The sequence below is a fragment of the Panthera onca genome, chromosome B1 (genome assembly GCF_046562875.1).
Source record: "Panthera onca isolate mPanOnc1 chromosome B1, mPanOnc1 haplotype 2, whole genome shotgun sequence".
NCBI lineage: Eukaryota > Metazoa > Chordata > Mammalia > Carnivora > Felidae > Panthera > Panthera onca.
This window is the reverse complement of record NC_138342.1, coordinates 57539544-57567164: the sequence shown is the minus strand read 5'-3', so window position 1 is coordinate 57567164 and position 27621 is coordinate 57539544. Positions and strand designations below refer to the sequence as shown.

The window sequence follows — 27621 nt, the reverse complement described above, 5'->3', positions numbered from 1 at the left end:
CGTGAGTTCGAGCCCCGCGTCAGGCTCTGGGCTGATGGCTCGGAGCCTGGAGCCTGTTTCCGATTCTGTGTCTCCCTCTCTCTCTGCCCCTCCCCCGTTCATGCTCTGTCTCTCTCTGTCCCAAAAATAAATTAAAAACGTTGAAAAAAAAAATTAAAAAAAAAAAAAAAAAAAAAAGAAAAGGACTTCAAAATAAATATGTAAACAAGCATTTCCAAAAATACATGTTAACAGAATATAGGAGAGTCCATACATAAGACTAAAAGTAAATTTCTTTAAGCTCACAGAGGAGAGAATGATCAATTTCAATTGTCTTCTGTGAGAGCCACTGTTCACCATTTGGATCCAGATACATACAATAGAAGTATTTTGGCAACCAAGTGCAGAATGATCTATGCATACAGAATTCTTAATATCCTTAATCAGGATTCTGAAAAGGTCAAATAGAAAATCATAAACACACTGCACTTTGTCTGTCTTCACTATTTGCTCAGCACCATGGCTTATGCAGCAAAGAAACTCTTTGCCCTAGGAATCTGGCTCAGTTAGAATTAGCCAATTGTCACTGGGACAGTCTGTGTCCCACACTTGGTTTCAGGGAGTTTTCACAGGTTTGTCGTTTTATGTCCCTTGGATTTTCACTTCTTGATCCTTCTTCCTGTGTATCAAATTCTAGCTGATCCTCTGGAACAGGGGAAATGAACACCATTAGTAATAGACATTTAAAAATGTGCCTGTGAGTGTTCCATCTTAAGCTGGCTTTTTTTTCCCCCTGTATGTTTAATGAGAGGTCTACGGAAAGATCAGGCTACAGGAGCTACAAGCAGGAAAAAAAGGTGACATACATATGTCAGTGTTAGTATACCTCCTGCATAAGAAATTTCAATTGCACCTGTAAGGTTGTCCTTCTTCTTTATCCTCCAGTACCTCGCCCCAGGAACTACCCCATGACTCCTCTGCTTTACATCAGGGATATATACAAAGGCTACACAGTAAACTATGAGTAAGAAACAACCACCAAGGCTCAAAAGATCTGTCTGCCTTCATGCACCACCACATCACAAGTTAAGAGAAAGGAATGCTAAGAAAACTGGCCTAGAACTCTGGCTCCACCACATTCTGGAACAAACTGTCCCCAAACCACCTCACCGCATAATCTTAAGAAGTCACCTCACTCTCTTGACCACAGGCCCCTCATTTGTGGAGGGGGATTTGAAACCATTTATCTCATAAGGTTACCGTGCAGATTAAATAAGACAATGTAGGAAAAACTGTTAGCACAATAGCAGGTAAAACTGAAACAGATGGTTACTAAGGAGACTATCAGCTTTATGACCTGAAGAAAGCAAAATTTCACCCCTGGAAAAAAGTCTGCTACCTCACAAGGTTTGTGATGACTGAATACATATATACTATAATAACAGATATTGAAATACAGTTTATTAAAATCCTTAGTAAAATGTATGGCACTTGGATGGTGCTTAATAAATACTAACCAAATCTGAATCTACACCCTCAACATAGCTTCTTAGGATTAATGTAGAACTGGTTAGCTTGCTCTCAGCAACAAAAAATGTAAGAGTATTCTCTATAATAATGAAATTTTAATGTTTTATTCATTCTACTCAAGCAACATCTTGAGGAAACTGAGTAACTAGAAAACACATAGAATAAGACTGAATAAGCTTCTTGCCTGCATGGTCATGTCAGACTTCTTTAAGGATCCTGGGTAATTTTAGCACATGAACACCTCTTAATAAAATCAAATATTTATGCTTTAAATGTCTATATCAATAAAAGGGCAAAAATGGCTTTTGGAAGGATGACAAGGTGAATGAGGAAAACTTTGGGAGAAATAGCTCTTAGGGAAATTACCTGCCACCATCCCAGCCTTGAGCCTTAAAACAAATAGAAAGTTTTCTTCACGTTTTGTTATTATACTCTTCATTTTCCTAAGTATTTTTGCCAAGCCTCATGCTTTAGGTTTTCACTGTAACTAGACAAGTTCAAGTTATGACACACTCCAATCTGTGGACACTTTTTCACACATTCACCTATGATACCACGTTAGAAGTTAAAGGGCTGAGCTACTATTAAGTGGGACATTATTTAGTCACTATTTTCACACACAAAAAATTTCTATTCCATACCCACTCATCACTACATTTCAGATGTGTATACACATTAATACAGGCTATGTTTCCAAATGTGTGTTTCTTGGAACCCACAGCTAGAGAATTATACAGATCTGGTGATTATCCAAATTCATTGTTTCCCCTCTTGAGTCCTGTAAGTGTTTCACAGAAACTGCTAAAATACTAGGCTAGGAGAGTAAAAGGAAGCTAAAATGATGGATGCTTCAAATTTCTATGGTTTTCTCAAAAGATCATAGTACCATAAATGATAAAACATCAGCTGTGCTGGTAAAGTATCCTTGCAAATGCAAAGCCTGAATCATTCTATACCAGAAGGCCTAGTACTTCCTGTTTAACCATTAGTCTATGATTTAAACCTACTTTATAATCCAAAGAGGGAATGATACATAATAAAAATAAAATTGCATAGAATATGATGCAGGTCATGGAAGATAAATTAGGATTATCTTTTATTTCCTAATTTTCTTTTAATGGGCTTTCTAATTACAAAACGCATATCGACTATAATATGGGACCACAGGAGACACAATCGAGCAGTTCCTTTTAATGGTTGTAACATCTTGGTGCATAGCATTTATTAAGATAATAGAAAAATAATATAGAAAGGAATGATAATGAAATTCCACTCTAGTGACGACCATTTTAGATCATTGGGAGGCCTCCTCATGCTGTGAATAAAACAAAGGTGTAGAAATGGAAGCCAGGGGTACCTGGCTCAGTTGGCTAAGCGTCTGACTCTTGGTTTCAGCTCAGGTCATGATCTCAGTTTTGTGAGTTCAAGCCCTGCATCAGGGTCTGCACTGACAGTGTAGACCCTGCTTGGGATTCTCTCTCTCCCTCTCTCTCTGTTCCTCCCCCGCTTGCCCTGTCTCTGTCTCTCTCAAAATAAATAAATAATTCTAAAAAAAAAAAAAAAAAAAAAAAAAGGAAATGGAAGCCATGGCTACTTTCAATCATTTGGTCTTAGAGTTTCACTCAGGGAAAAAGCCATCTTTTACTTAGAGATACTATAGACCATGATGTCTCAGTACTTGAGAAAGTATCCCTCTTAATCATTCATCCATTATTAAGCATGTTCTCCCTGGAACAGTCAACAATGAATCAATAAAATATATCCCTTCTGTTAACAATAAAGTATAGAATCTACTCCCTTGAGGCAGTTTTTCTTTCTTCTCTAATTTGTTTATCATTTTTAGCAAGGCTTCTATCCCCTCCAGGTATAAAACCACACCTGGTTAGAAAATTTATTTTGACCCTTTCTAAAATATTAATATGCCCTTGAGTGCACACTCATTGCAACCTTGACACATCAGGCAAATGAACACAGGTACTTAAGTGGAAATGTATTTCTAAAGTGTAGGTCAAATGAAAATCTGGCCTCATTCATTCAAAAAGTAATTAACACTATTTTCTACATTTAAACAACACATTTTAAAACAACACATTTTATAAAAAGCAATGTGAGTATATTTGTGTGTGTGTGCACAGCGTATATGTGGGGTGTGTGTGTGTGTGGTGTGATGTACAGGTGTGTGTGATGTGTGTATGTGTATGGTGTATAGATGTGTGTGTGGTATGGTGGTGTGCAGTGTGGTGTGTGTGTGCAGTGTTGTGTAGAGGTGTATATGTAAGTGCAAGTGTGTGGTGTATAGATGCATGTGGTATGATGTATAGGTGTGTGTGTGTGTGTGTGTGTGTGTGTGTGTGTGGTGTGTGTGATATAGTGTATAGGTGTATGTGGTATGGTGTGTATGTGTGTAGTATGTAGGTGTGTGTGGTATGGTGTATAGGTGTGTGCATTGTGGTGTATAGGGTTGTGTGTGGTGTAGTGTATAGGTGTATGTGGAGTGTGTGTGTGTGTGTGTGTAGTCTAGTTCACTGAAGTAGCACAATTCTTAAAAAGCAATGAAAAAGACCCTCTATAAATTTTTGTTGATAGTAGAAAGGAAAGGAATAAAAGGGCAAGAGAAGGAGGGAGAGGAGAGGGGGGAAAAGAAAGAAGAAACATCATATCTTATTCCTTATTTACAAAATGCTGTCATTTGTTTTTGAGTGAATCAGACCAACTTAAAAGAAATGAACATTTCCCCTCAGGGAAGGGGAAAGGACTTTCTAGCCTTCTTCCACATTATATATAGTGTATAACACTTTTGTAGACTTGAGATTCAATGGAATAATATTAAATGATCTAAATACTATGTACTGAACTCCTTAACACTTTTTTGTTTAAATATGGCTCCAATGTTTCATATTGATCTACAACAGCACATTAGTTGTTAACTTGCAGTTGAGGTGGGGGAGGCTTCTAGTAAGAACCTAGTTAGTATATTCCATTAGGAAAATTTCAGGGAAAATTAAATGTTTGAACCCCTTTAAAAGAATACAACTAAAAGATTAAACTGACTGGGGCATCTTTTGTGGAAAAAGGAGAAATAAGAATAAAAACAAATTTTTACTCAGTGTCTATTAGGTGGCAAATGTTACATATACTATTTCATTTAATCCATATGGTAACTTCTAAGAGTAGGTACAATTATTAACCCAGCTCACAGGTTAAGAAAAACAAAGAAATTAGGTAATTAGCCTAGCCCATGGTCACACTGCTGGTTAGACCTGAATCATGGTCACTTTCCTTTACTCCAAAGCACATATTGTTCACACTTTATCACGCTAACAGTTTCCCCAATTGGGATGTTGGTGATGAAATGTAATATTGTGGACTGTCCTTTAATTGGACATTTTTTAGTTTGCACTGTTGGCTTCTGAACTGAGTCATCTTTCTTATACATCTCTGCTATGTAAACATCAAGGCGCAGTGGGGATATAACCTCTATTACCTCTCCATCAATTAATAGCAACTCTATTTCTAAGAAAGAGAAATTTTAGCACAAAAACCATGTATTGACCCTGGCTGCTTTGTCAAACCACACAGCTAATTTTCCTTTTAGTGCTTGCAACTGGGCTTCCTTAGTTCTTCAGTATGACTTTGGTCCCTGAGCAATAGATGGGATGAAAGGAAGGGAGAGAAAGATGCATGAAGAAAAGAAAACTCAGGAAGTGATGAAGATTTATGGAAGCAAGTGAGAACAGGACAGACAAGGAAGGAAAAGAGGAGGAAGAGTTGTCTTCACAAAGCACAAAAAACTCACAGTCTTATTGTAGCTGTGAATCAAGTTTTCATAGTGATTAAGTGGCCCCTATTTCCTTTCCTGTACAATCACTTCTCAGTTTGCAGGCCTATGTCTCCATCTGTGTAGTTGCTGGTTCACTGTTACACACATCCCAGTGTTGAAAAACAAGTAATCCGCCAGTTTAAATATTATTGACTCATTGACTAAATTCTTTTACTAGGAGTGCATGTTGCGATGAAAGGCCAGGCTTTTGTTGTTTTTAGAATACTTACTCTAGCTGTACATGCAACTGTATTATTCTATAACTATCATTTTTCAACTTGCTATGATGAAGTACTAAATTGATGGTGGTATATAGTTTTCTTTCAAAAAGTATTAAGATCTTGAGGAGAGAAACACACAATCACTAATCTTAAGGGTTTATCATGAAAGTGGAGATATCCACTTGCCTTTTTTCCCAACCACAGACATTTTATTTCCATAGTTTAAGGAAATCCCTCCCATTCATGTTCATATCCTTCATGAGTGCCTTTCACCTGGACAACTCTAAAAATATGGGGTGCGACCAACAGTCTTGTCATAAAATAAGCCAACTGCCCAATAGTGTTTGCTCAGAAGGGGGCATGATGAAGACTGGTTTGTTTTTCCATCATTCGTACTTACTAACCTTAAATTTTAATACATAATAATAACCACAGTAACAGTGTCAGTTAGCAATTGGTCATTACATACCAGAAACCGTCCTAAGTACTTTGTCTGTACTAGAAAATACCTCAGTTTTTCCACACAATATAACAATTCTATAAGGTAGGTGCAGTTATTAACCCCTTTTTACCAATGAGGAAGGTAAGGCGAGGCACCCCGGGAAAAGGAACTTGCCTGAAGTTGCACATAGAGGATTAGCCAAGCGGGGCTTAAATACTAGATTTTCTGACTTCAAAGCCCTGCTACACTTCACTACTGGTCCCACTTGGAGGTAGTAGAGATTGCCAGAGTCCTTCCAAGACAACTCCTCACTCTGTAAGACAGACTTCCAATACAAGCTGGGGAAAACAGGTCAAAGGAAAAGCCATCTATCTCCACTTCAGTGACTACTTACTATGCATGTTTCAAGCTTCACAATGACATTTTCTAGAAAACAATGGTCCTTCTAGGAAGGAAAGTTACACATAAAATCTTCATGTATTTTTGACAATTAAAACGTTCAAATATGTCTTCCTTGGCTCTATATTATGATCTCTGCCAGCATCCAATTAAAACAACGAGCCCCAGTTTCCATTAGCCTCAGGTAAGTAGACCTTCTATGTGACAGGTGTGCTGACAAAGCCCTCATCTGGCTTTATGAATACTTCAAACCTCAAAAAAGTGAGGAGTATTTTTTTCCTTTAAAAAATTTACTGTATGACTACTTAGACTTGCCTATGAAGTCAGATTACACACTTTTTTCATAAAGAAATAGTGACATATAAATACATAAAGATAGAAATAAATGAAACAGAAAGTTCAAAATCCCACAATTAAGTATGTCTGTGAGCCAATAGTTTGAATGCGCATAGTCTGGACTTCCCCTGAAAGTACACAATGGATGGTTATTCTACTCTTATTTAGGAAAAGTTCTATATGATTGTGTAATGGTAACATCTGTGTTTCAAGCATATTTAATTGATCCTAATAATAGTATCTATCATGTATTGAGTTCCTACTCTTCTCTAAGCAGTTTTTAAGTTATGAAATATTTGTCATCAGTACACATTTTAATAATAAAAAGCTTTTGTGATTATATGTCATTCATGCTGCCTACATTTTCACTTCATACCTGTCTCTGCTTTGCTTTTTTTTTAATATGAAATTTATTGTCAAATTGGTTTCCATACAACACCTAGTGCTCATCCCAAAAGGTGCCCTCCTCAATACCCATCACCCACCCTCCCCTCCTTCCCACTCCCCATCAACCCTCAGTTTGTTCTCAGTTTTTAAGAGTCTCTTATGCTTTGGCTCCCTCCCTCTCTAACCTCTTTTTTTTTCTTCCCCTACCCCATGGTCTTCTGTTAAGTTTCTCAGGATCCACATAAGAGTGAAAACATATGGTATCTGTCTTTCTCTATATGACTTATTTCACTTAGCATAACCCTCTCCAGTTCCAACCACATTGCTACAAAAGGCCATATTTCATTCTTTCTCATTGCCACGTAGTATTCCATTGTGTATATAAACCATAATTTCTTTATCCATTCATCAGTTGATGGACATTTAGGCTCTTTCCATAGTTTGGCTATTGTTGAAAGTGTTGCTATAAACATTGGGGTTCAAGTGCCCCTATGAATCAGCACTCCTGCTTTTAAGCATGCGCTTTATGTCAATGTGTGTTGATTGTCCTTAAATAAGACAAAAGAATCCATGAGTGCAAAGCCCAACAATGACCTATCTTTTCATCAGTGTTACTGACCAACCCAACTTTAGGGAGATACTGTTCTCTTGTCACTCGTCACTCAAGATGCATACAGGTCTTCTAAGGCTTCTCCACCCAAGTGGCAGAGAAGATTGCAAATACAGCACCAAAATATCTGAGGGCAATCTAACATAGCTTGCCATCAGCATTAAAATTCTTTGTTCTGTTTTTAAACTCATAATCATTTTGTCTGCATTCTAGTCTACGATACACCCACGTCTGTCTTACTGTAAACATGGAGAGTTTTCCTGCAGAATCTATACGTAAAGGTGCATATTGCATGAATGTGTCCTACATCTCTGCTCAGGTTTACACGGTCCCCCATACGCTATTGTACTCCTGGTGCTACAAGACCTACATGGAATGTGTATCAGTTTTTATTTTAAGGGACAATAACTTGTAGCTAATTGCATGACCTGGGATAACTAACACTATTACCATTTAATTATCTGACACAAACTTCTACAGATATAAAACAACTTTCCCCAAAGTGAATCCTTTCTTCCAAATGCCTTCCATATCATAAAATGATGAATTTCCCTAAAAAAATCCAAAGACCAAGTTGAGCACCTTTTGGGAAAAAGTCCTGGTGCTGACCCAGGTGTGGCTAGAGGGATACTAGAGTGCTAGGGTGTATAGAATCATATTCCTTACCCAGAACTTACTTTTTACTTTTATATCTTTCCTAATTCTAGAATATAAATCTTCCCTGAGAGCATAACATTCCTTCTTTTCTTTCTCTTATCTCTTCTTTTCCTTTCTTACTTACATGGTCTAGCACAGATGAACTATAAGGCTCCTCTTTACCGCTAAGAGACTACAATCTGAACTTCTTTTTCAACTTCATGCTTCAAATTCTATACAGTCAACAGTATCTTGTTTCTTCTATAAGCTCAAAATAATCTATTTAGAGTTTACTTCAGGAAGAGATTCCTAGAGCAATAAGAAAACAGAAAAATATGGGACAGAAGTTCAGAGGACTGGGTTTGTCTGGCCCTTATATGTTAATATTTGGATCTGGTTTCCTCAGCTATCAGATAAGATGAAGAATAATGTACACTAAATTTCCTTGCAAATACTGCAGTTTGAGCTAATTTCAAAGTTGAGTTCATTTCAGAGCTCCTGGTTTCTCTTCCTGATTGAATCTCGTGGCTAAGATACCTTAGGTAATAAAACTTCAAATCTGGCAGGATGGTTTCTCAGAGAAAATAAAATAAAACCTTTTACTGATGATCATGATACCATGCTGAAAGCTTGCATGCATGGAGCCTACACCTTCCTCCAAACACAGGGTAAGCACCAACATGAAGCATGGTGTCCTCACCTGGGTCAGGAGGCACACAGGCACAGGAAAAGTGAGTATTGTAGCCCACTTTGAAGTTGGAGTTGATGGGGTAGTAGTCAGCTAGCTTGATCATCTTCTTGAAAGCATCGTAGATAAAGATGAAGCTAATCAGAGAAGAGAAGCCCTCTTCTGTGAAGCGAGTGAAGTACTGAACCAAGAAGCTGGCATCTGTGGCTACCAAAATGAGACACAAGAAGGCTGACCACAAGCCAATCCAAAGGCGAAACTCCAGATAGTCAAAATTATGATCCCTGGAAAGAAGAAAGAAAGGTATTTTAGACTCCGCCATGGAATACAAAGAGTAATATAAAACTACCCAATGACGGCAGAATGATTGCAAAAAATACAGGATCACTTTTAGCCACTAAATATAAATCTCATTCTTGATTTTATCCAGAAAATACCAAATCTAAGGGTTCGGTCTCGTGATATTATTAAAGAAATAATCCTGAAAGTTTAAGAATGGCACATCAAAAGTAGTCATACCATTTGCAGGTAAATAACTCAATTTTCTCATTCAAACTCTGCCTTCATGGAGTTTAGAAAATAAACAATTTGAAAGTGTCACATTGGTACCCAGTATGCACTCAATAAATGTTTGTGAGCTTCGCTGGTTAATGAAGACACTAAGATAAATAGGTTCTCTGTTCCCACATCATCGCAATCTACTGAGGGAGACAAACTGATAAACATAATCACACCAGAAAATACTAAGTGATATCTAAAGGTTCCCACAGAGTGTCACAGAGGAATAACTAATTCTGGCTGGGGGTTGTAGGAAAAACTCCAGGTATTTAAGGATAAATAGGATAATTACACTGTACTCAGATCAAGAAAGGCTCTCTTGCTGTGTCATAGCCAGATGCAACCACAGACATGGTATCCTTCTTGTGAAGCTTGTTCATGGACATGGTATCCTTCTGCTTAAGTGGTGTGTGAAGTATCTTGTGACCACCTTGTTTTTGGTCTGTTCCTTTCCCACAGTAGTCTTAGATCAGGCTGCCTCCATCAAAGGAGGCCATTGTTTTTCAAAGCCCTTTCCATTCCTTTTAAGTAAATGAGCTCACATTTAGGAAAATATGGGCCAAGTGTTGACATTTTACCATTTCATACTGATTCTCTTAAAATTATGTGAAGATTATAGTATTTTTCTTATCATTTAAATTTTTTTTAATGTTTACTTGCTTTTGAGAGAGAGAGAGAGAGAGAGAGAGAGAGAGCGAGCACAGCAGGGGAGGGGCAGAGAGAGAGAGGGGGAGACACAGAATCTGAAGCAGGCTCCAGACGCTGAGCTGTCAGCACAGAGCCTGATGTAGGACTTGAACTCACAAACTATGAGTTCATAACCCGGGCCAAAGCCAGATGCTCAACCGACTGAGCCACCCAGCAGCCCCTTTTTCTCATCATTTATGATGAGAAAGCAAACAGTAGTCATCATATTTCTTCTATGAGAAAAAGAAATAAATCAAGGATCATGCATACTTGATGCTCTACAGCTTTGATTTTAAACAAGTATCTTTTATAGTGATGTATTTTAATATATTCCTGAAGGTATGGTATCAACACCTTCACCACGACCAATCCAGTTTGGGCCACCAGGAAGTCTTTGCTTGATTTTACGTCCTTACTGATATCCATGTTTGCCCTGCTCAAAGCCATTTTCCACATTATTGCCAAAATGATCTTTTTAAATGTAAATCAGATCCTCCCTACCCCCTTTCAAAACCTTTTGATGGCTTCACACTGTTCATAGAATAAAATTCAAATTCTCTTACTAACACAATCATTGGCATATTAAATGTTTCCAATGAGAACTTGCTAGATGAATTAAGGCATGCCTATGGCTTTGGACTTGAGACAGTTACTGCCATGACCTAAGTATTCTCACAGAGAGCCAGGAGATCCTGAGTGAAAATTTTATGGAATATTAGAATTAAAAGTTCCTTAGATACTGTGATGGTTAATTTTATGCATCAACTTGGCTGGATCATGTGGTACCCAGATATTTGGCCAAATGTTATTCTTGGTATCTCTATAAGGATGAGTTTGATGAAATTAACATTTAAATTGGTAGGCTTTGAGTAAAGCAGACTGCTTTCCATAACGTGGGTGAAATTCATCTAATCAAATCTTTCAACTGAACACAGCAAAATACCTGCCAACCCCAGGCAAGAAAAAATTCTCCAGAAGATTGCCTTTGGACTTGATATGGAACATGGCCTTTTCTGTTTCTACAGCAGACAGCCTTTGAATGTGAACTGGAACATCAGCTCTCCTGGGTCTCCAGCCTGTTGGCCCAACCTACAGATTTCGGACTTGCTAGTCTCTATAATCATGTGAGTCAATTCCTTATAATAAATCTCTTTATTATATTGGTCTCGTTTCTCTGGAGAATCTTAATATAGATACCAGTTAGTCAAATATGTCTCATTTTATAGATGAGAACTCCAAGGCCAATGGAAGTTAAGTCATTTATCCAATGCCAAGGTTTTAATGGCAGAGCTGGACCAGAAACCAAACCTCTGCATTCCCTTGGACTGGTCCTTTAAAAATTTCACCATCATTCCCCTGAGTTGTATTTAGGGTGGACCTTAAAATCACTGTCCTTTTTTTCCTTCTTTTCACCAAATCACCTAAATTGGAATATAATACCAAAGCAGGAGATTATTAACACTTGGGCAGAAAGTTATCTCCTATGGATTTCCTGGAATCTTTCTCTTTTTTTCAATTTTTTTTTCATGTTTATTTTTGAGAGAAACAGAGTGCAAGCAAGGGAGGGCAGAAAGAGAGGGAGACACAGAATCCGAAGTAGGCTCCAGGCTCTGAGCTGTCAGCACAGAGCCTGACGTGGGGATTGAACCCGCAAACCGTGAGATCATAACCTGAGCTGAAGTCAGTGGCTCAACCGACTGAGCTACCCAGGCGCCCCAATCCTGGAATCTTCCTGAGGACATCTTTTGCATTCCCTTATAGTTCTCTTTAGATCTACAATCCCACTGCTTAATCCTATGCTTGTCTCTGTGAGATAAGTAGACTATAGAAAAAGCTAAATTCTAGGAACCTGAGATAATTTACATTATCACACAATGAATCAAGCCTCGGAGTCAGGGCTAAGAAACAGTTTTATTACTTCTGAGCCAACAAACTTTTTTCTTAAAATAAAAAGTTTTAAACAATTACTTAGTTTTGTTTCCCTAACAAGATGACAGGGCAGTCTTGATTTGTCCTAAGAATGCTAATGGTTGTTTAGAGAATTGATGTTTATAGGACAGGATGAGAAACAAATCCAATAACCAGCTAATGGTTAGGAACACTCAGTTTGAGTACAAAGGGAAAAAATGCCTATATAAACTTAAATCTTAGGATCTAAACAATATACCAAAATAGCTGCTCTAAAATACTTAAATATTCCCAGAGTAGCTCTATAAGAATAACCCAAATAAAATCACTAAAACCGATGGCACTTCATTATAAAAGTGATATGTTTACAGCAGCAAGAAGAAAGAGGAATAAGAGATGAGAAACTTTTTAAAACAAGTTGATCAACAGTAATGACTACAATAAAGTGGCAATATTACATCCAATAAGACTATCAGTCCCTTTAGTGCCAAGTTTAAATAGCAATTAAGTTATAAAAAGTAACAGTAAATGATAGTAGAGACAAAAGAAACTATGGTGAATTCAAATGAGAAAATGGGTTTATATCCTTATGATATCACAGTGTTCCTAGATATTTTGACTTATAGTTTCTGAGTAGCATAAAACCAAGGTACAGACAAACAGAAGAACCCATCAGAGGCATGCTACAGAAATTAATGTTCAAGTCACTGACAAATGTAAACTCCCTAAACTACATGAATAAATCCAACAACATAATAGAAGAAAACAATCATTTGAAGGCCTCTAAATAAATTATTCAAAGAATAGAAGGAAAAAAATTATTGAATGACTAAATGCAATTATACAGGCTAAAATCCAACTTGAATTAGAGGTTTCTACATGGCTTAGACACAGTGGCACCTGGGTGCCTCAGGGGCACCTGGGTGGCTCAGTCGGTTAAGCGTCCAACTTTGGATCAGGACATGATTTCACGGATTGTGTGGGTTCAAGCCCCACATGAGGCTCTGTGCTGACAGCTGAGAGCAGAGCCCGGAGCCTGCCTCATACTGTGTCTCCCTCTCTCTTTGCCCTTCCCCACTCACGTTATCTTTCTCCCTCTCTCTCTCAAAAGTAAACATTAAGAAAAAAAAGCTTTCAGATTCTTTGCGTGAGAAAAAGAAAAGGTATCTAATTCTCTGTTACTGGTTTACAATGTGTAAAAACAGTGCAAAGAAGACTGTAGAATTAGGGGGAAAAAACTACAATTGTCATTTGGAAAGTTGTAAGCTGTCATTCTGTTACTAATTTTAAAAGGTGACAGAACATCTTTCATATTCCTTAATGATTCTCCAGTTTATAGGGCAAACATTAAAACCTGTATTCCACGTCAGAGGGAAATCTGTGGATTATGTGGAGTCACGCTTGAGTCCACTGAAGCTATAAAACAAAGATTTACCTACTTTTCAAAAAAAAAAAAACGGTAAAATATTTTGGGGGGAAATCTGGGCAAGACAGACTAAAGCAGTTTCTTTACTAAAGGACTTCTCAGATCCCTTAGTAAGCTGAAATGTAAAATGAATTACTAAGAGGAAGCAAATATACAGCATTTGCCAGATTTATGGGGATCACAGAAGCTTTTTTTTCTATGAAACATCTAAATGGGACTAATCATTGAGGAAATACACTTTGAGAAATAGTGATCTACACAAATACTCTATATCTAAACAAAATATTAGCACTGTTGTTACAATACAGAAGCAAATGACACAGCATTATGAACAAAAGGACATGGTTTGCCTTAAAGCACCACATGCTACTCAGTGATGAATTTAAAGCACAGTTTCTCAAATGTTTCTTGTTGCTTTACAACTGTTTTCAAATCACTTGGAACTATGTTTACATTACCAATTATGATGAAACAGAAGGGAAAGTGAGAAAGGAACTTGCTTAGTGAAAGGAAATAATCTCTATCCTACAATTATCTAAAGTAAACTGGGATGCAAACATTTTCTGTATATTAAGGCTCTGATCACATTGCATCCAATAAATCTTTCTGCAAAGGTTGCACATGTTTGTTCCTGTTTATAGTACATGCTTGTTCCATCTTTCCACAAAAGCTTTCTTGTCTCACACAATGTTTTCTTAAACATATAAAAATGGTTTGACTTTCTATAAACTGACACGAATAGAAATTCTTTCCAATGTCCTTCTGAGAATTATGATGGAGGAGGGATTTGTAGTGATGAGCTACAGAAAACTCACATTATTGCTTTAAACTCTCATAAGATCTTGCTGATATTCTCAGCCCAGTTTTCAAAACACTCGTTTTAAATTCTCACCGCCTTCTCTATCTTGTGATAGCTTTTGATGGTAACATACAGTTTCAAAGGCTATTCTATCAGCCCTTGAGTCCATGAGGTATCATGTAGGTAACAAAACTTCCAACAACAAAATCTTAAAAATTTATAACAATATAAGAATATGGAAATTCCAACAAGTCAATATGAAATTCTGCAATCTGCCTAAGGATTGAGGTCTGTTGGGAAAGGCAATTCTCTCTGAGAGGTATCGAGTTCACTAGAAAGAGGCCAGAATACCCAATTTGATTTTGAATTTATTTGTGTGCTAATGTGGCCACTTGGATAATTCGCTTAACTAGATTTTCTCCTTCTTAAAATGATCCATCAAATTCTAAAAGAAAATACGATATCACAATTGTTATGCCCATTAGGAGTGTATAGTAATTCCATAAGAGGCATAGTATCCAGAGTCAGAAAGCAGAATTCAAATCCCAGTCCTACCAACAACTGGTAATGGGGCCTATGGCAATGCACTTACCCTCTCCCTGCCTGTTTTCTCATCTATAAAACAGGGTATGGGGGTGGGGGTGGGGGTGCCTGGGTGGCTCATTTGGTTAAGCATCAGACTCTTGATTTCAGCTCAGGTCATGATCTCACAGTCCTGAGATCAAGGCCCACATCGGGCTCCACACTGAGTGTGGGGCTTCCTTAGGATTCTCTCTCCCCACCCCCTTTCAAAAATAAATAAACATTTAAAAATAAAAATAAAAATAATAAAACAGGGTATGGTCCCTACCTCATTGCACTGCTACAGGAATGAAATGAGGAAGTACATGTAATGCACTTCGGATAATATTTGGTATGTGATCAACACTCAACAAATGCTATTACTAAGCTGACTCTTGTAATGAATCTTTAGTTAAGAACACTGGAATCAGGGTCAGGAGCAGTGGATCACTGGAACAACTAGTCTCTCATTAATGAGCCATGGGACCTTGAACAAGACATTTCATTTCTTGTCGGCCAGGATCATGACAGGAAATAGATGGCATTCTCAAATGGGTTTGTGAGGAAAACTTAATAAATGGGCTATTTACAGATGTGTGAGTAACAGAGAATGGCAAAGTACTCAGGAACTGGAAACATCAGGGAGCCATTTTTACCTCCTGGCTTCAAAAGGCCAAGGAAGGAAGAGAGTCACCAGAGCCTAGTGAGGGTAGAGCCAGGCCAGTGGAGCCACTGTACAGAGGCTCTACTCAGGGGACAAGCCACTGCCAGACTGCAGTGTTAAAGCAGGGACTGTGAGGTACAGGGAGGTGGACCCACACCCTGACCTCTCTCCCTCCCTTCCTGTCCTACTCGTGCACTAGTCTAACCCAACAATAAGCCAGAGGGCAAAGGAGACTTAGTGTTTAGGTCAGCCCCTGTGGCACAAAGCAGGACTAGAAGGATAGAGAATAATGATGAGGGCAAGTAGATAGTACAACATATGGGCCCTCAGCTGAATCAAATGTAAAATGAGTGTTGGACTACCCAATCTCCAAGGGCCTTTCAACCTCCAAATCTCAAAATGCCCATATTCTGATCTACCTAATTACTATTCTGTGCTATATCTAGACTGTGTTCTAGAATTAATCCTAATTTATAATTAGACATGTATACACATACTTGCTGAAATTGAATAGAAGCCTCTCAAAGACAAGGACAGGTCCTGTGCTGCTCAAAATCGTGAGTGGTTGACCGGCAAACAGGCAAAAGATGGCCCCAGAGACAGCTGTGCCCAGGAAGCTCTCCAACACGCCCTGATAGAAAGAGAAGAGAACTGTTAGGAGAAACACACCTTTCTTCCTCCCAGGTGTGACGCCACTAGGGAAATTAAGCACATGAATATGCTACTACAAAGGCCATACCAAACGCAGAAAATAGACACAAAGAATTGAGATTCTTACCAGTATGAATATCACCATCTATTTCACATACGATTTAGTCATTCCTCCCTACTGGAAGGGCTGACTTGTTCCAAAAAACTACAGTAACTATAATGACTGGTGGTTGACTACAGAAGGCAAAAGGTGACTCTGATCCATTCTAAAAATATTAATTGAAGCTTCTGTATGGAAAATCACATTATGTAATCCCACCAAGTGGGTAGAAATGATTTAGTACTTTGGGTGACGCTTTTCTCTCTGTGTTTAACTTCAGTGTTTGCTTCAGCCTGATTTCACCCTGCGCATAGCAGGTACTTACAAGTAGTTACATTTTAAACACAAAGGCTATTTTTTCTAAAGGAAAGATTTGAGAGGGGAGCAAAGAAGACACAAAAAGTTATTTTCCCTTCATCCTGCAATCTCTAACATACCAATTCCAAAATTAAAAAAAAAATCTTTATATATATATATATATATATATATATATATATTACACATATTATATTATATATATATTGTATATAATATAAACTGATAGAAGAACTTTAATTTATTTTAGATGAAATACATGTGTAGGAACATGAATAACTAAATCTTTGTGGCCACACTTTCCTGTACTTATAACTCTGGAAACCCAACCCATTGTTTTCCTTTAGGCTAACAAGAACAAAGAAAGATGAACCATCAAGTATCATTGACTTAAAAGATTACCCTAACTTTTTTAATCATGTCATTTGGGACCAAGGCCTCAGATGATGGCAAACTAGCCCATTTCCTCTATTTTTCATAGTTCAAATTTTAGTTAGAAAAGCACATGTTTATTTGCAAGAGGATCTAAACTTGAAATAGTATTATATCAAGGGGTGACCTTTTTAAATATAAAAAGGTGACAAGAGACCCTTTAATCATAGGGTCTATGATCATACTAAAACATACTAAATCATACTAAAACAAAATGGTGCCAGGAAGATCTCTCCTTTCAACTGAGTAACAAATTACCTGTTCATAGAAGCATGATTTATGTTTTTACATAAAGCAAGCCATCTCTTAATCTAAACTACCCTCTGTTTGGAGCAGAGTAGATTTCTGGATAATCTGTGATACCCCTCAGTGATTCCCTGCGCCCCACCAATAAAAAGTTAACTTATCTGCCTGTGAGCCTAAGGCACCTCTTTCTACTGCCCCAAAAGTTCTCCAGCAACTTTCATTCACCCATCATATAACAAAATGATCACACAGAATTTTTTTTTAATCAAGTTACGGGCATTGAATGAATAAATCACAGGAATAAAAGGCACAGCACAGGAAATATAGTCAATGACATTGTAATAGCATTGTATGGTGACAAATGATAGGTAACTCGTGGTGAGCACAGCGTAACACACAGAGAAGTTGAATCACTATGTTCTTTCAACAGCTGAAAGTAATGTAAAATAGTATGTAAACTACACTCAAGTAAAAAAATGTTTTTTTTTTAAGTAATAAAAGTTTGAATGACAGAAGTAAAAAAAAATTCAACCTACAGAACTTAAATACATCAAGTGCTATACCTACTCAAAAGCCTTCCTAAGAGACCCCTATTATAATGATTACCCAAAATGTTTTTTACACTGCATCAGAGCCACCAATGTTATGCTTAAAATGGCACTGGCAATAGCACATCCTCTCTTTGAAGGGTACCATTCAATTCAGAAAACAGTTAAAAATCCTTTAAAACAGCATCATGTATTAATGGGGCTGGGGTGGGGACAGGGCAAAAAAACAAGGGTTGACAAATAAGACTAGCTTCTCACACTGAGAGTATCTATATTCTGACACAACTCAGAACAACTTCTGAGAAATCTAGGTTGAAATCCAGGCAGGGCGGGGAGCGGGGGAGGACAGGGAACCCTATTTCCATGGCCGTGAGCTCTACTGCATGACTGAAGAATGTCATCTCAATATTTTGTAACCACTCCACACATAATCAGAGTATCCACCTCCTTCTTTTTCAGACAGAATGAAGAATAACACACAAGGCTGGCAGAACCAGGCTGCATTTATGCAGACAAGACAGTCCCTTGTGCCCAACAAATAGTTTTGATCTCTTACATGTGAAGGTATTGAGATTCAGGAGAGTTAAGTGATATGAACAAGTCCACCATGTTCAATGTGGCACGACAAGTCTTTGGAGTGTGGGTACCTGCCCAACCACGACTTCACCCATAGAAAGGATACAAAGTATGCTGGCTTCAGCTGGGGTTTTCTTGGAAGTGCAGTTTTCCACCTCCTGTGCATTGACATCGGGTTTTTTTTAAACGTCTTTATCATTTATCTTTTTCATGACTGACTTTAGTGTGTGTAACATGAAAGGGTAGGAACGGAATGCTCCCCATGTGGCAAGACAAGCCACCCTCTGCGTGAATGTGACAGGTAGAGTTATACTGTGTCATTCTTTACCAAGCACAGAGAAGGACATATTTCTCATTACTACTGCAGTATCAAAATACAGCACCACCTGGGCGTGAGACAGAACAGGAAGGAAGAAAGAAGAAATGCAAGATTGGGAATTCTCTACTTGATTTGCCATCACTATCAATCTCTCTGAGGGCAAAGCACAGGGTCTCCGGGGCCTTCCTATTTTTCTTCCTCTCATCAAGCTCTGCCCTATCCCTCCATGTGCTCTGTAGGTGTGCAGGAAACGCTAAAGGAATTGAAGAAGAAATACCCAAATCATACCCTAGGTTCCACTTATCAAAGGTCAACAGCCGCTGTTGCTCATTCAGTAAAGATAACAAGGAATTTCTCCCAGAAGATGGCTTTGATTTATGGAAACCATGTGACTGTTAAAAGGCAGATTATTTTTATTTCAGTACTTGATCCTTTGGTAAGTGCTACAGTTTCCATTCTGTTGCTGACAATTTTGAAACAGAGACAGGTGATTTATTATACACACTACACTGGAAACTTGCTTAAACTTAGAGATCCTTGCAGCGTTTCTGAGAAAAGAACTATTTTCACCACGTTTTGATTTGTTAGTCTTGACAATACAGAAATGTAAAAAAATAATCTCATGCAATGAATAACTTCAGTTTAACTAACAAGAATTTAAACCTATTTATTAGGTGAACTATCAGAAACGCTTTTCTGATTTGTTATATTCAGGATTCAGTAATATAAAGAAAGAAAAGAATGTGTGGGTGTGTATATTTTTAATAGATATAACTCATAAAGACTCTTCTGCCCCCAGTTTCTCCCTGCCTCTATTATTTCTCATTCAGTCCATGAGGACACGTGTGGCTGAGCTCTGAGGTGTGGAAGAACCAGGTGGCACAATGTTACAGCTCCGTTTTGGTTAGGCTTTTACTTCACTCCATTTCTGAGCACATACCACCCACTGTGGAACAACAGAATGAGCAAAGAACCAGCAGTCAGGAAATCTAGAGTCTAGACTTTGTTCTGTCATCAGAGAACTGATGATCTTGAGAATGTCACTTAAAGTTTGTCAAATTTAGTTTCCTTGAGAAGGACAGATTCCATATGTTTTCACTCCTATGTGGATCCTGAGAAACTTAACAGAAGACCATGGGGGAGGGGAAGAAAAAAAATGGCTAGAGAAGGAGGGAGCCAAAACATAAGAGACTCCTAAAAACTGAGAACTAAGGGTTTATGGGGGGTGGGAGGGAGGGGTGGGTGGGTGATGGGTATTGAGGGCACCTGTTGGGATGAGCACTGGGTGTTGTATGGAAACCAATTTTACAATAGATTCCATAATTAAAAAAAATTTAGTTTCCTCATGTAGAAGAGAAACATCAAGATGGTAGAGGATAACAATGGACTCTGGAATCAAAAAAATCTCAAAGTGACATCTAGACTGTGCCATTTACTCAATCAATGACTTTAAGCAAGTTACTTAATCTCTCTATGCCTTATACAGTTAGGATGCATATTAGACAACACATGAAAAATGTTTAGTATAGTCTCTGATATATGATAACTTTTTTATAAACAGTAACATATACACAATGCATTCGTTTAGATATAAGATGGGAAGCTGAACTAGCTGATTTCCAACATCTTTTCCAGGTGGCTCAGGGCAAACAGCATGTCTTGGAGTGAAGTATATCGGAGTTAAATCTCAGGTCCACCAGTCACCAAATCCTCTACATGCTCACTCTCTCTTCTGTAAAATCAATTGCTATTTCACAGAATAATTGGACTAAGAAAGACAATATATAAAGAGCTAATAATAGAGATACAATAAAATGTTTGTTTTCTTTCCTTCACTACTTCTCATCTCCTTCTTCCCAGCCTGGCTCTATTATTTCTCTTTTCTTCAAAAGAGGGAAAAGATGGGGAGAGAAAGTCGAAAGGAGTGACATAAAAGAAAAGATGAAGATTAGTCCTCAGAGGAAAAGGGGCAAAAAAACCTCTTTAGATCTCCAATATTTCTCAGAGCAAATCCTAAATCAACAGAAGCCTTAGGGGGCCACGCTACAGCCATTATTTCTTTTCATTCCTTGTGTTACTAAACACATGGAATCAACTATAATACAACAGAATAGTTTGTTTTACTTTACAGCAGTGAAGTCAAAACCCACATCCAAAACAATGTATGAACACTTTTCTGCTTACATCAGGGTACGATGTTAAACCAAAGATGGTCCCTGTTTGGCAAAACAGCCAAGAAAATCAGCACAAGTCCCATAACAGAAAGATCAAGCATAAAAGAAGTCAGACCATAAGAACAAGAGTCTTTAAAAAAAAAAAAAAAACAACCATCATTGGTAACACCAGCGTTTCAGATCTTCGAACTACCTGTGACAAGGGTCACCAGGGCCATCATGCCTGTCGTTGCTAAGGTAAAATAAGCACATTCAAAAGATAACAAAACATTAAAAATTAAAAATGTACACTGTCAATTTTGACTTCACTGCAACTGAGTATCTTCATATAACACTAAAGAATGACCTGCTTGTTTTCTGTCCTTTTTATTAAGGAATTCATTATTTAGAATAATAATCACAACTGTTGGGGGAGGGGGTTGGATGGCAATAACAGGAGAAAAGTGACACAACTGCCCAAGAAAACAAAAAATTTTCTATGGCTTTGAGAATTTTCAACCAAGTAAAACTTGGAAAGTAAAATATTTTGGTGGTAGTAAATGATAAAGTATTCACTGACATTGTTGTTATATTTCAAGCTTTTTAAGAAAACTAAAATATTTCTAACCATAAGAAGAGAAATTTCAGCCTGTGTTGGTTATAATTTATACAAACTGTGTGGAATGTTGAATAATAAAATTAAATTTCTCTAGCTGTGTCTCCAAATCTGAAATTTAGCCAAGGAAAATGATACAGCCTAATGCCACTTAAACACATCCATTGGAAACAGGCAGTCAAGACCCGAATTATCTGCAGGAGTTTTGATGTCAGGTCCCCAGTTAAAAGCCAAGCCACATGATTAAAAATAAGTGAAGAAATGATGAAAGTCTCTAAATCAAATTTAGGTCACATGACAATTATCTGAGAAGCTTTTTTTTTTTTTTTTTTAAGAAAAAATACTGATTCCTTATCTCTACCTTGAACAATTAAATCAATATATCTGAAGATCAAGCCTGGGGAATTGGTATTTTTTCAAAGTTCCCCAGTTGATTTTCATGCAGCTCAAATTTGAGGTGCACCAATTCAAAAAAAACTCCCTTCCTCTCAAAATAAGAACCACCTGCTGACATTTGTTAGGGTTACACAGACCATCCATCTACACTGGGGAAGAAGACTGGATATCCAACCCTCATTTTTTATTTCACCTGTGTAACTGCAGCCTATAAATCAGTGATTTCTGTCCTGACAGATCACAGCTGCCAAATCCTTATTGCCATCTACTCTGCCTAAAAGCGCTCTGTCGTCATGAACAGGATTTCTGTTTACACTGCCCAGCAGGACTGAAGAAAGAGAAAAAGCTGAAAGATGAATTAGCTCTCTGCTTAAAGAAAAGTGTGATCCAAAACCTTGACCAAAGAGCCACAATTGCAAGTCTGATAGAATGGATGGGCAAGACGGGGAGGCTTTACGATACTTTTTTGTTTGAAGAGTTGTGAATAGGTACCTAGATCATCTGAAGTACCCAAACATCAAATGCCAGTATAACCTTACACAAAATTAATCCCAGATGGATAAAAAATTTAAATGAAAACATAAAAGAACTAAGATATGTGGGTAAATATTTTTCTAATCTTGGAGTGGGGAAACCTCTTTAAGTATATAATGAAAATAAGAAACCATAAAAGATTGAAGATTTTGAATACATAAAAATTACAATTTATATAGCAAAAGAAATCATAAATAAGGTGAAAAGACACAGGATAGATCTAGGAAAAATGTATTTGGGATATTTCTGACAAGAAAAGGGTAGATATCCTTATTACACAAAGAGAGTTCTTATGAGTCAATGAGAAAAAAAACAAATACCTAAAAGGAAAATATGCCAAGGACACAAATACAAAGTGTAGACAGCCAATAAAAATGTGGAAGGATATTCGCCCTCACTAAAAATCAAAGAAATCTGAATTGAGTAAGAATGAGCTATCATTTTTCCACCCACTGAATGGCAAAAATGAAAATATGGTACACAATCCTGTTTTTGCAAGAGTGCATGCATGTGGACAGTCTTGTCCATTATTGGTAGAAGTAAAAGCTGGGATGACCTTTGTGGAGTGTAATTTAAAACAAATACAAAAAAATATCCTGCAAACATTTGCTAGGAATTTTACTCCAAGGACATAATTACAAAGAATGAAAATGTAGTTAGGCACCACAGTTTGTTTATAATTGAGAAAAATCGGGAAAACTGAAAGTGTACTAACAGGAGATTTATTAAGTAAATTATAGGACATGTATCATCATGTGTATAAAAGATGTAGTCATTAAAAATAATGTTCAAGGTCCACATTGAAGTGGAAAAACTTCCACTTAATACTAGCCATGTTATGAAACAGCAGGTATATGATCTCACTTATATAAAATCTTATACATCAATCTATCTGTTTCCACATGCACTGCAAGATGTAGGAAAGATGTTTATGAAAATGCTCATAATGGCTATTTCTGAGTCATGAGTTTAAGGGCAAAATTACCTTTTATGTAGTTGTTCTGTATTGTTTGAGTTTTCTACAGTGCATAATTATATCTTATTAAAAATAAAGCCATTTCAAAATTATTTCAAGACAAACACAAAATAGTTTTAGAAGGTAGCAACATTTGGGACTGCCAGCCTGCCCAAATCACTATCATTTTCTAATCACCAAGAAAACAGAGTTGACAAAGGTCTTTCCATTGAAAAAAACCCAACCAAATATGTTCGGGTAAGTGAAAAATTCGGTTACATTTGACTTAACCTTAATCAAACAGGTTTGATTCAGAACTTGTACATGAAGTGAAGCAAATGATCTAGTTAAGTTGCTTCCTGGGAGAAGGAACAGCCAGCACACTGGAGGCAAGTAAACAATGCAAGCCCCTTACTTTGTCACCAAATGCACATTTAGTTTTGCCAACCACAACAACCCAACTGCCTCATGCCAACAGACTATCTCTACCTAATTTTTTTTTTTTTTTTTTTAATTTTTTTTTTTTTTCAACGTTTTTTATTTATTTTTGGGACAGAGAGAGACAGAGCATGAATGGGGGAGGGGCAGAGAGAGAGGGAGACACAGAATCGGAAACAGGCTCCAGGCTCCGAGCCATCAGCCCAGAGCCTGACGCGGGGCTCGAACTCACGGGCCGCGAGATCGTGACCTGGCTGAAGTCGGACGCTTAACCGACTGCGCCACCCAGGCGCCCCTCTACCTAATTTTTTAAACCTGTGATATGTTTCTGGAAGACTATGTCAGGCAGATGAGCATATCACCTTGCATTTCCACTTAGAGAAAGAAATGCATTTTGGTGCCAAAGCACAACATTTAGGTAAGTTGAAATTACTCTACAGTCCTTACTACAATGAAGCAATTATCAATTTTCTTTACTCTTACTGCTATAAACTGCACATGAGAACCTTCATAAAGAAGTGTCTATCTTATGGAGGAATATCACATGTGAATAAGAAACGATACATTTCCAACCTCAGCAGATTGATTAAATATTCTCAGCACAGCAGTATGTTTAAATAAAGCTTCAAATTTGGAGATGCCAGCTATAAATGTTCCTTATTATGAGACAAATTTCCTTAAAATGTGCTCCGTTAGGCTCCATAAATATCACAAAATTCACAGAATTCTAAAAATCTTACTGTATCCTTTTGCTAAAAGGTTTGTGAAAATAAGATTATATTTACTCTGGGGAAAAAAATTTAAATGACTTTCTTCACTCTAGACTATGCTCATTCACAATTAACAATGTCAATTTGAGTTCAAAGATTTTTCTGTGTCCATAAAGCTAAGAACAACTTTTAAGTGACATAGAGACTTATCACAGAACATCAGAAAGTGTTCCCTGTACAGGTAACTTGCCCATAGACTAAGCTATCCATAAGTATTTGTTAAATCAATGTTTAACAATTTAATCAGAAGTATCTAAATGAACAGAACAGTGTACCTGCCTGGCAACCAAGAATATAACTACAATGCAATGAGCTGGCACACATGGTCACAGAGTTGGTTCCGGAAAGAACATGCTTCTAGGATGGTGAGGCTGAAAACCTTTTGTTTGTTTCATAGCATGGCAAGGGGACAAGAGCATTATTACAGTGGAACATACTGAGAAGGATAATAAGAGTGTTGCACAATTCCTGGACCTCAGAAAGCATATGTTCTAGTCCTTTGTTGCTGAACAATATGAACAGAAAAGAGGCACAAGCCCAGGGCTAGATCCAAGATAAATCTGAGGTCAACTCTTAGCAAAGTGGGTTCAGTCACTTGAGAAATCCAAGCTAAATTTTAATTGCCACACTTAAGGAATCCATGAATACCTCCTCTGAAAGCCTTAGAGTGCTCTCAGAGCAGCCTGATGGCCCAAACATGTGGCCCAACTTGGAGGATTCATGCAGTCATGGATGTTGCCATTATAAACTGATTGTACTTGGATCCATCATAGCTTCAACTGTTTTATTTTGAACACAGGTCCATGGGAAATGATCCATATGTATGGCTCCTAAGAGCTGCTTCTAATGATGTGGGGGATAGATGTATACACACAGGTGTGTATGTGGGATTAAATATACATATATTTTATTATGATTAATATTAATTATAATTTATATATTTTTTTCAGCTCTGAAATAAATGCTTAACTGTAAATTTTTGTCTTCAAGCAGGCAAGACCTCCTGCACAGAAGCTGGCAGAAGAGTTGCTTAAACAACAACAGTTCAGTGACTCATCTGTGTTTTCACAACACGTTTGTACCAGCACCCATGTCTATTTGTAGCCTGACAATAAAGACCCTATATGAACTATCTCTGAGCTGTCTGCTTTAAAAGCAAGGACACTATTCTCAGTTGACTCACTTGAGCTACTTGCGCTTTTGAGAATAACCCGTTGCCACATTTATGAAGGCATGTGATATAACTGAAGATTACTTCAGGCTGTGCCAATGTCCTGCTTAGTTCTGATCTAGTGTTTAGAAGGTCAAATAGACCCAGAGGGCTTTACCCCCCTCAATAATCCCCTATATACCACTACTGGTATCTCTTGGGGACATAGAAAAAGAATGCCTTATCAACACCCTAGACTGTAAATACCATCAGAATGGGGATTATTATCTGTTTTGGCTACTTATCTGTATCCCCAGCACTTAAAATAGTGTCTGCCACACAGTAAACACCCCATAAATACTTGCAAAGGAATAAATCAACCTCTGTCATGGGCCTGGGAAGTGATCTGGGACTTAGCACCAAATCCACAAAATATTTTGTTGTCCTGATGCCAAGTCAAGATTTCTACTTCAGAGCATCAAAACTTCTGTATGTTCAAGTACAGGTCCTTTCAGTATTGAGATACTTTTCAACATATTAAATCACCTTACTCCCTCGTCCTTAAAATAGATAAAACCAACAGAAATATCAACCTAAGTCATCCATCATCATAAGAAAACCTAGTACAACGACTACAGGTAAAATGTTTCCTATTAAAATACTAGGATATGTAAAATTACTATAAAACTGTAACTACTATAATTACTATAAAGCTATTGAGCTGTGTGTGTGTGTGTGTGTGCGCGCGCGCGTGTGTGTGTGTGCACTAGTTAGTCAGACAGGTTGTTTTATAGCTATAAATCCAGTACTTAGATCTATGCATCCATTCACTATATAGCATTAGTTCGCCCAAAAGAAATAGATAATAGACTATTCAGTTCAACAAATATATATTAACAATCATTCATTTTCTATTCTTTTTCAGTGTTTCTGCCACCCACTCGGACTTCTACGAGTACAAAATTGCAGTTCTTTGCCCATACATTTCTTCAAGGAAAGAGATTTCAGAAGGGACAGAAAAATATACCCTTTAATATTTCCAAAGACTTTTAAAACATTGAGTTCACAGCTTCGATGACATTATCAATAAGAGATTACAAAATCTGTAATAAGCAGAATATGTCTAGCAAATGTCCTCCTAGGTTTGAATTTTGTACTTTGAATTAAGTCAACTCCTAGGAGTGACATCCAGCAAATGATCATTTTTGTGGACAACCTAACATCCTGATGTGCTGAAAGCCTTTTTGTTTCTCCTAAAGTCTGCAGGATCCTGAACACTGCTTACTCCACCGTAAAGGCCTTTCCCATGACAATGATCACAGAACAAATACCCATGATAAGTACACGTGTCACACAACAGAATCCTTTACTTTCCCCAAAACTTGCACATATGGAAATTAACGCACCTAGGAGGGATCAACAATAGACTTCAACAGACTTCTTCCTCATCTCAGATGTTGCGTTTTACAGCTAAGTCTTGGGGTGCCTACATGGCTCAGTCAGTTAAGCATCCAACTTCAGCTCAGGTCATGATCTCATGGTTTGTGAGTTCAAGCCCTTCGTTGGGTTCTCTGCTGGCAGCTCATAGCCTGGAGCCTGATTCAGATTCTGTGTCTCCCTCTCTCTCTCTGCCCCTTCCCTGCTCACACTCTTTTTCTTTCAGAAATGAATGTAAAAAAAAAAATTTTTTTAATTTAAAGCTAAGTCTTATGAGGTTGAAAAGGGGTTCAGTTCAGTTTAAAAAGGCAATAAACTAACACATAGGACGTGT

At 37.6% G+C, this 27621-nt stretch overlaps 1 protein-coding gene and 1 long non-coding RNA gene across 11 annotated transcripts in view; one reads left to right on the top strand and one right to left on the bottom strand.

Moving 5' to 3' along the window:
- SLC4A4 (solute carrier family 4 member 4) overlaps positions 1-27621 on the bottom strand; it is a 360563-nt gene that overhangs the window by 79243 nt on the left and 253699 nt on the right. For all 5 annotated transcript variants that reach the window (XM_060654905.3, XM_078446043.2, XM_078446044.2 and 2 more), the window contains exons 13-14: positions 16149-16282; positions 9061-9332 (exon numbers count right to left, since the gene is read on the bottom strand). In XM_060654905.3, the coding sequence (XP_060510888.1) occupies positions 9061-9332; positions 16149-16282 (406 nt within the window). The remainder of the gene's footprint in view (positions 1-9060; positions 9333-16148; positions 16283-27621) is intronic.
- Positions 1133-26482, top strand: LOC132692453 (uncharacterized). 6 transcript variants are annotated; one of them, XR_013555252.2, is made up of 8 exons: positions 1133-1386; positions 9479-9576; positions 11229-11417; positions 18403-19274; positions 21028-21249; positions 22241-22491; positions 24966-25065; positions 25694-26482. It is a non-coding gene; the product is annotated as an uncharacterized LOC132692453 (long non-coding RNA). The 6 variants fall into 6 exon arrangements; XR_013555250.2 differs by lacking the exon at positions 9479-9576 and having other exon boundaries at positions 18407-19274; XR_013555249.2 differs by lacking the exon at positions 9479-9576.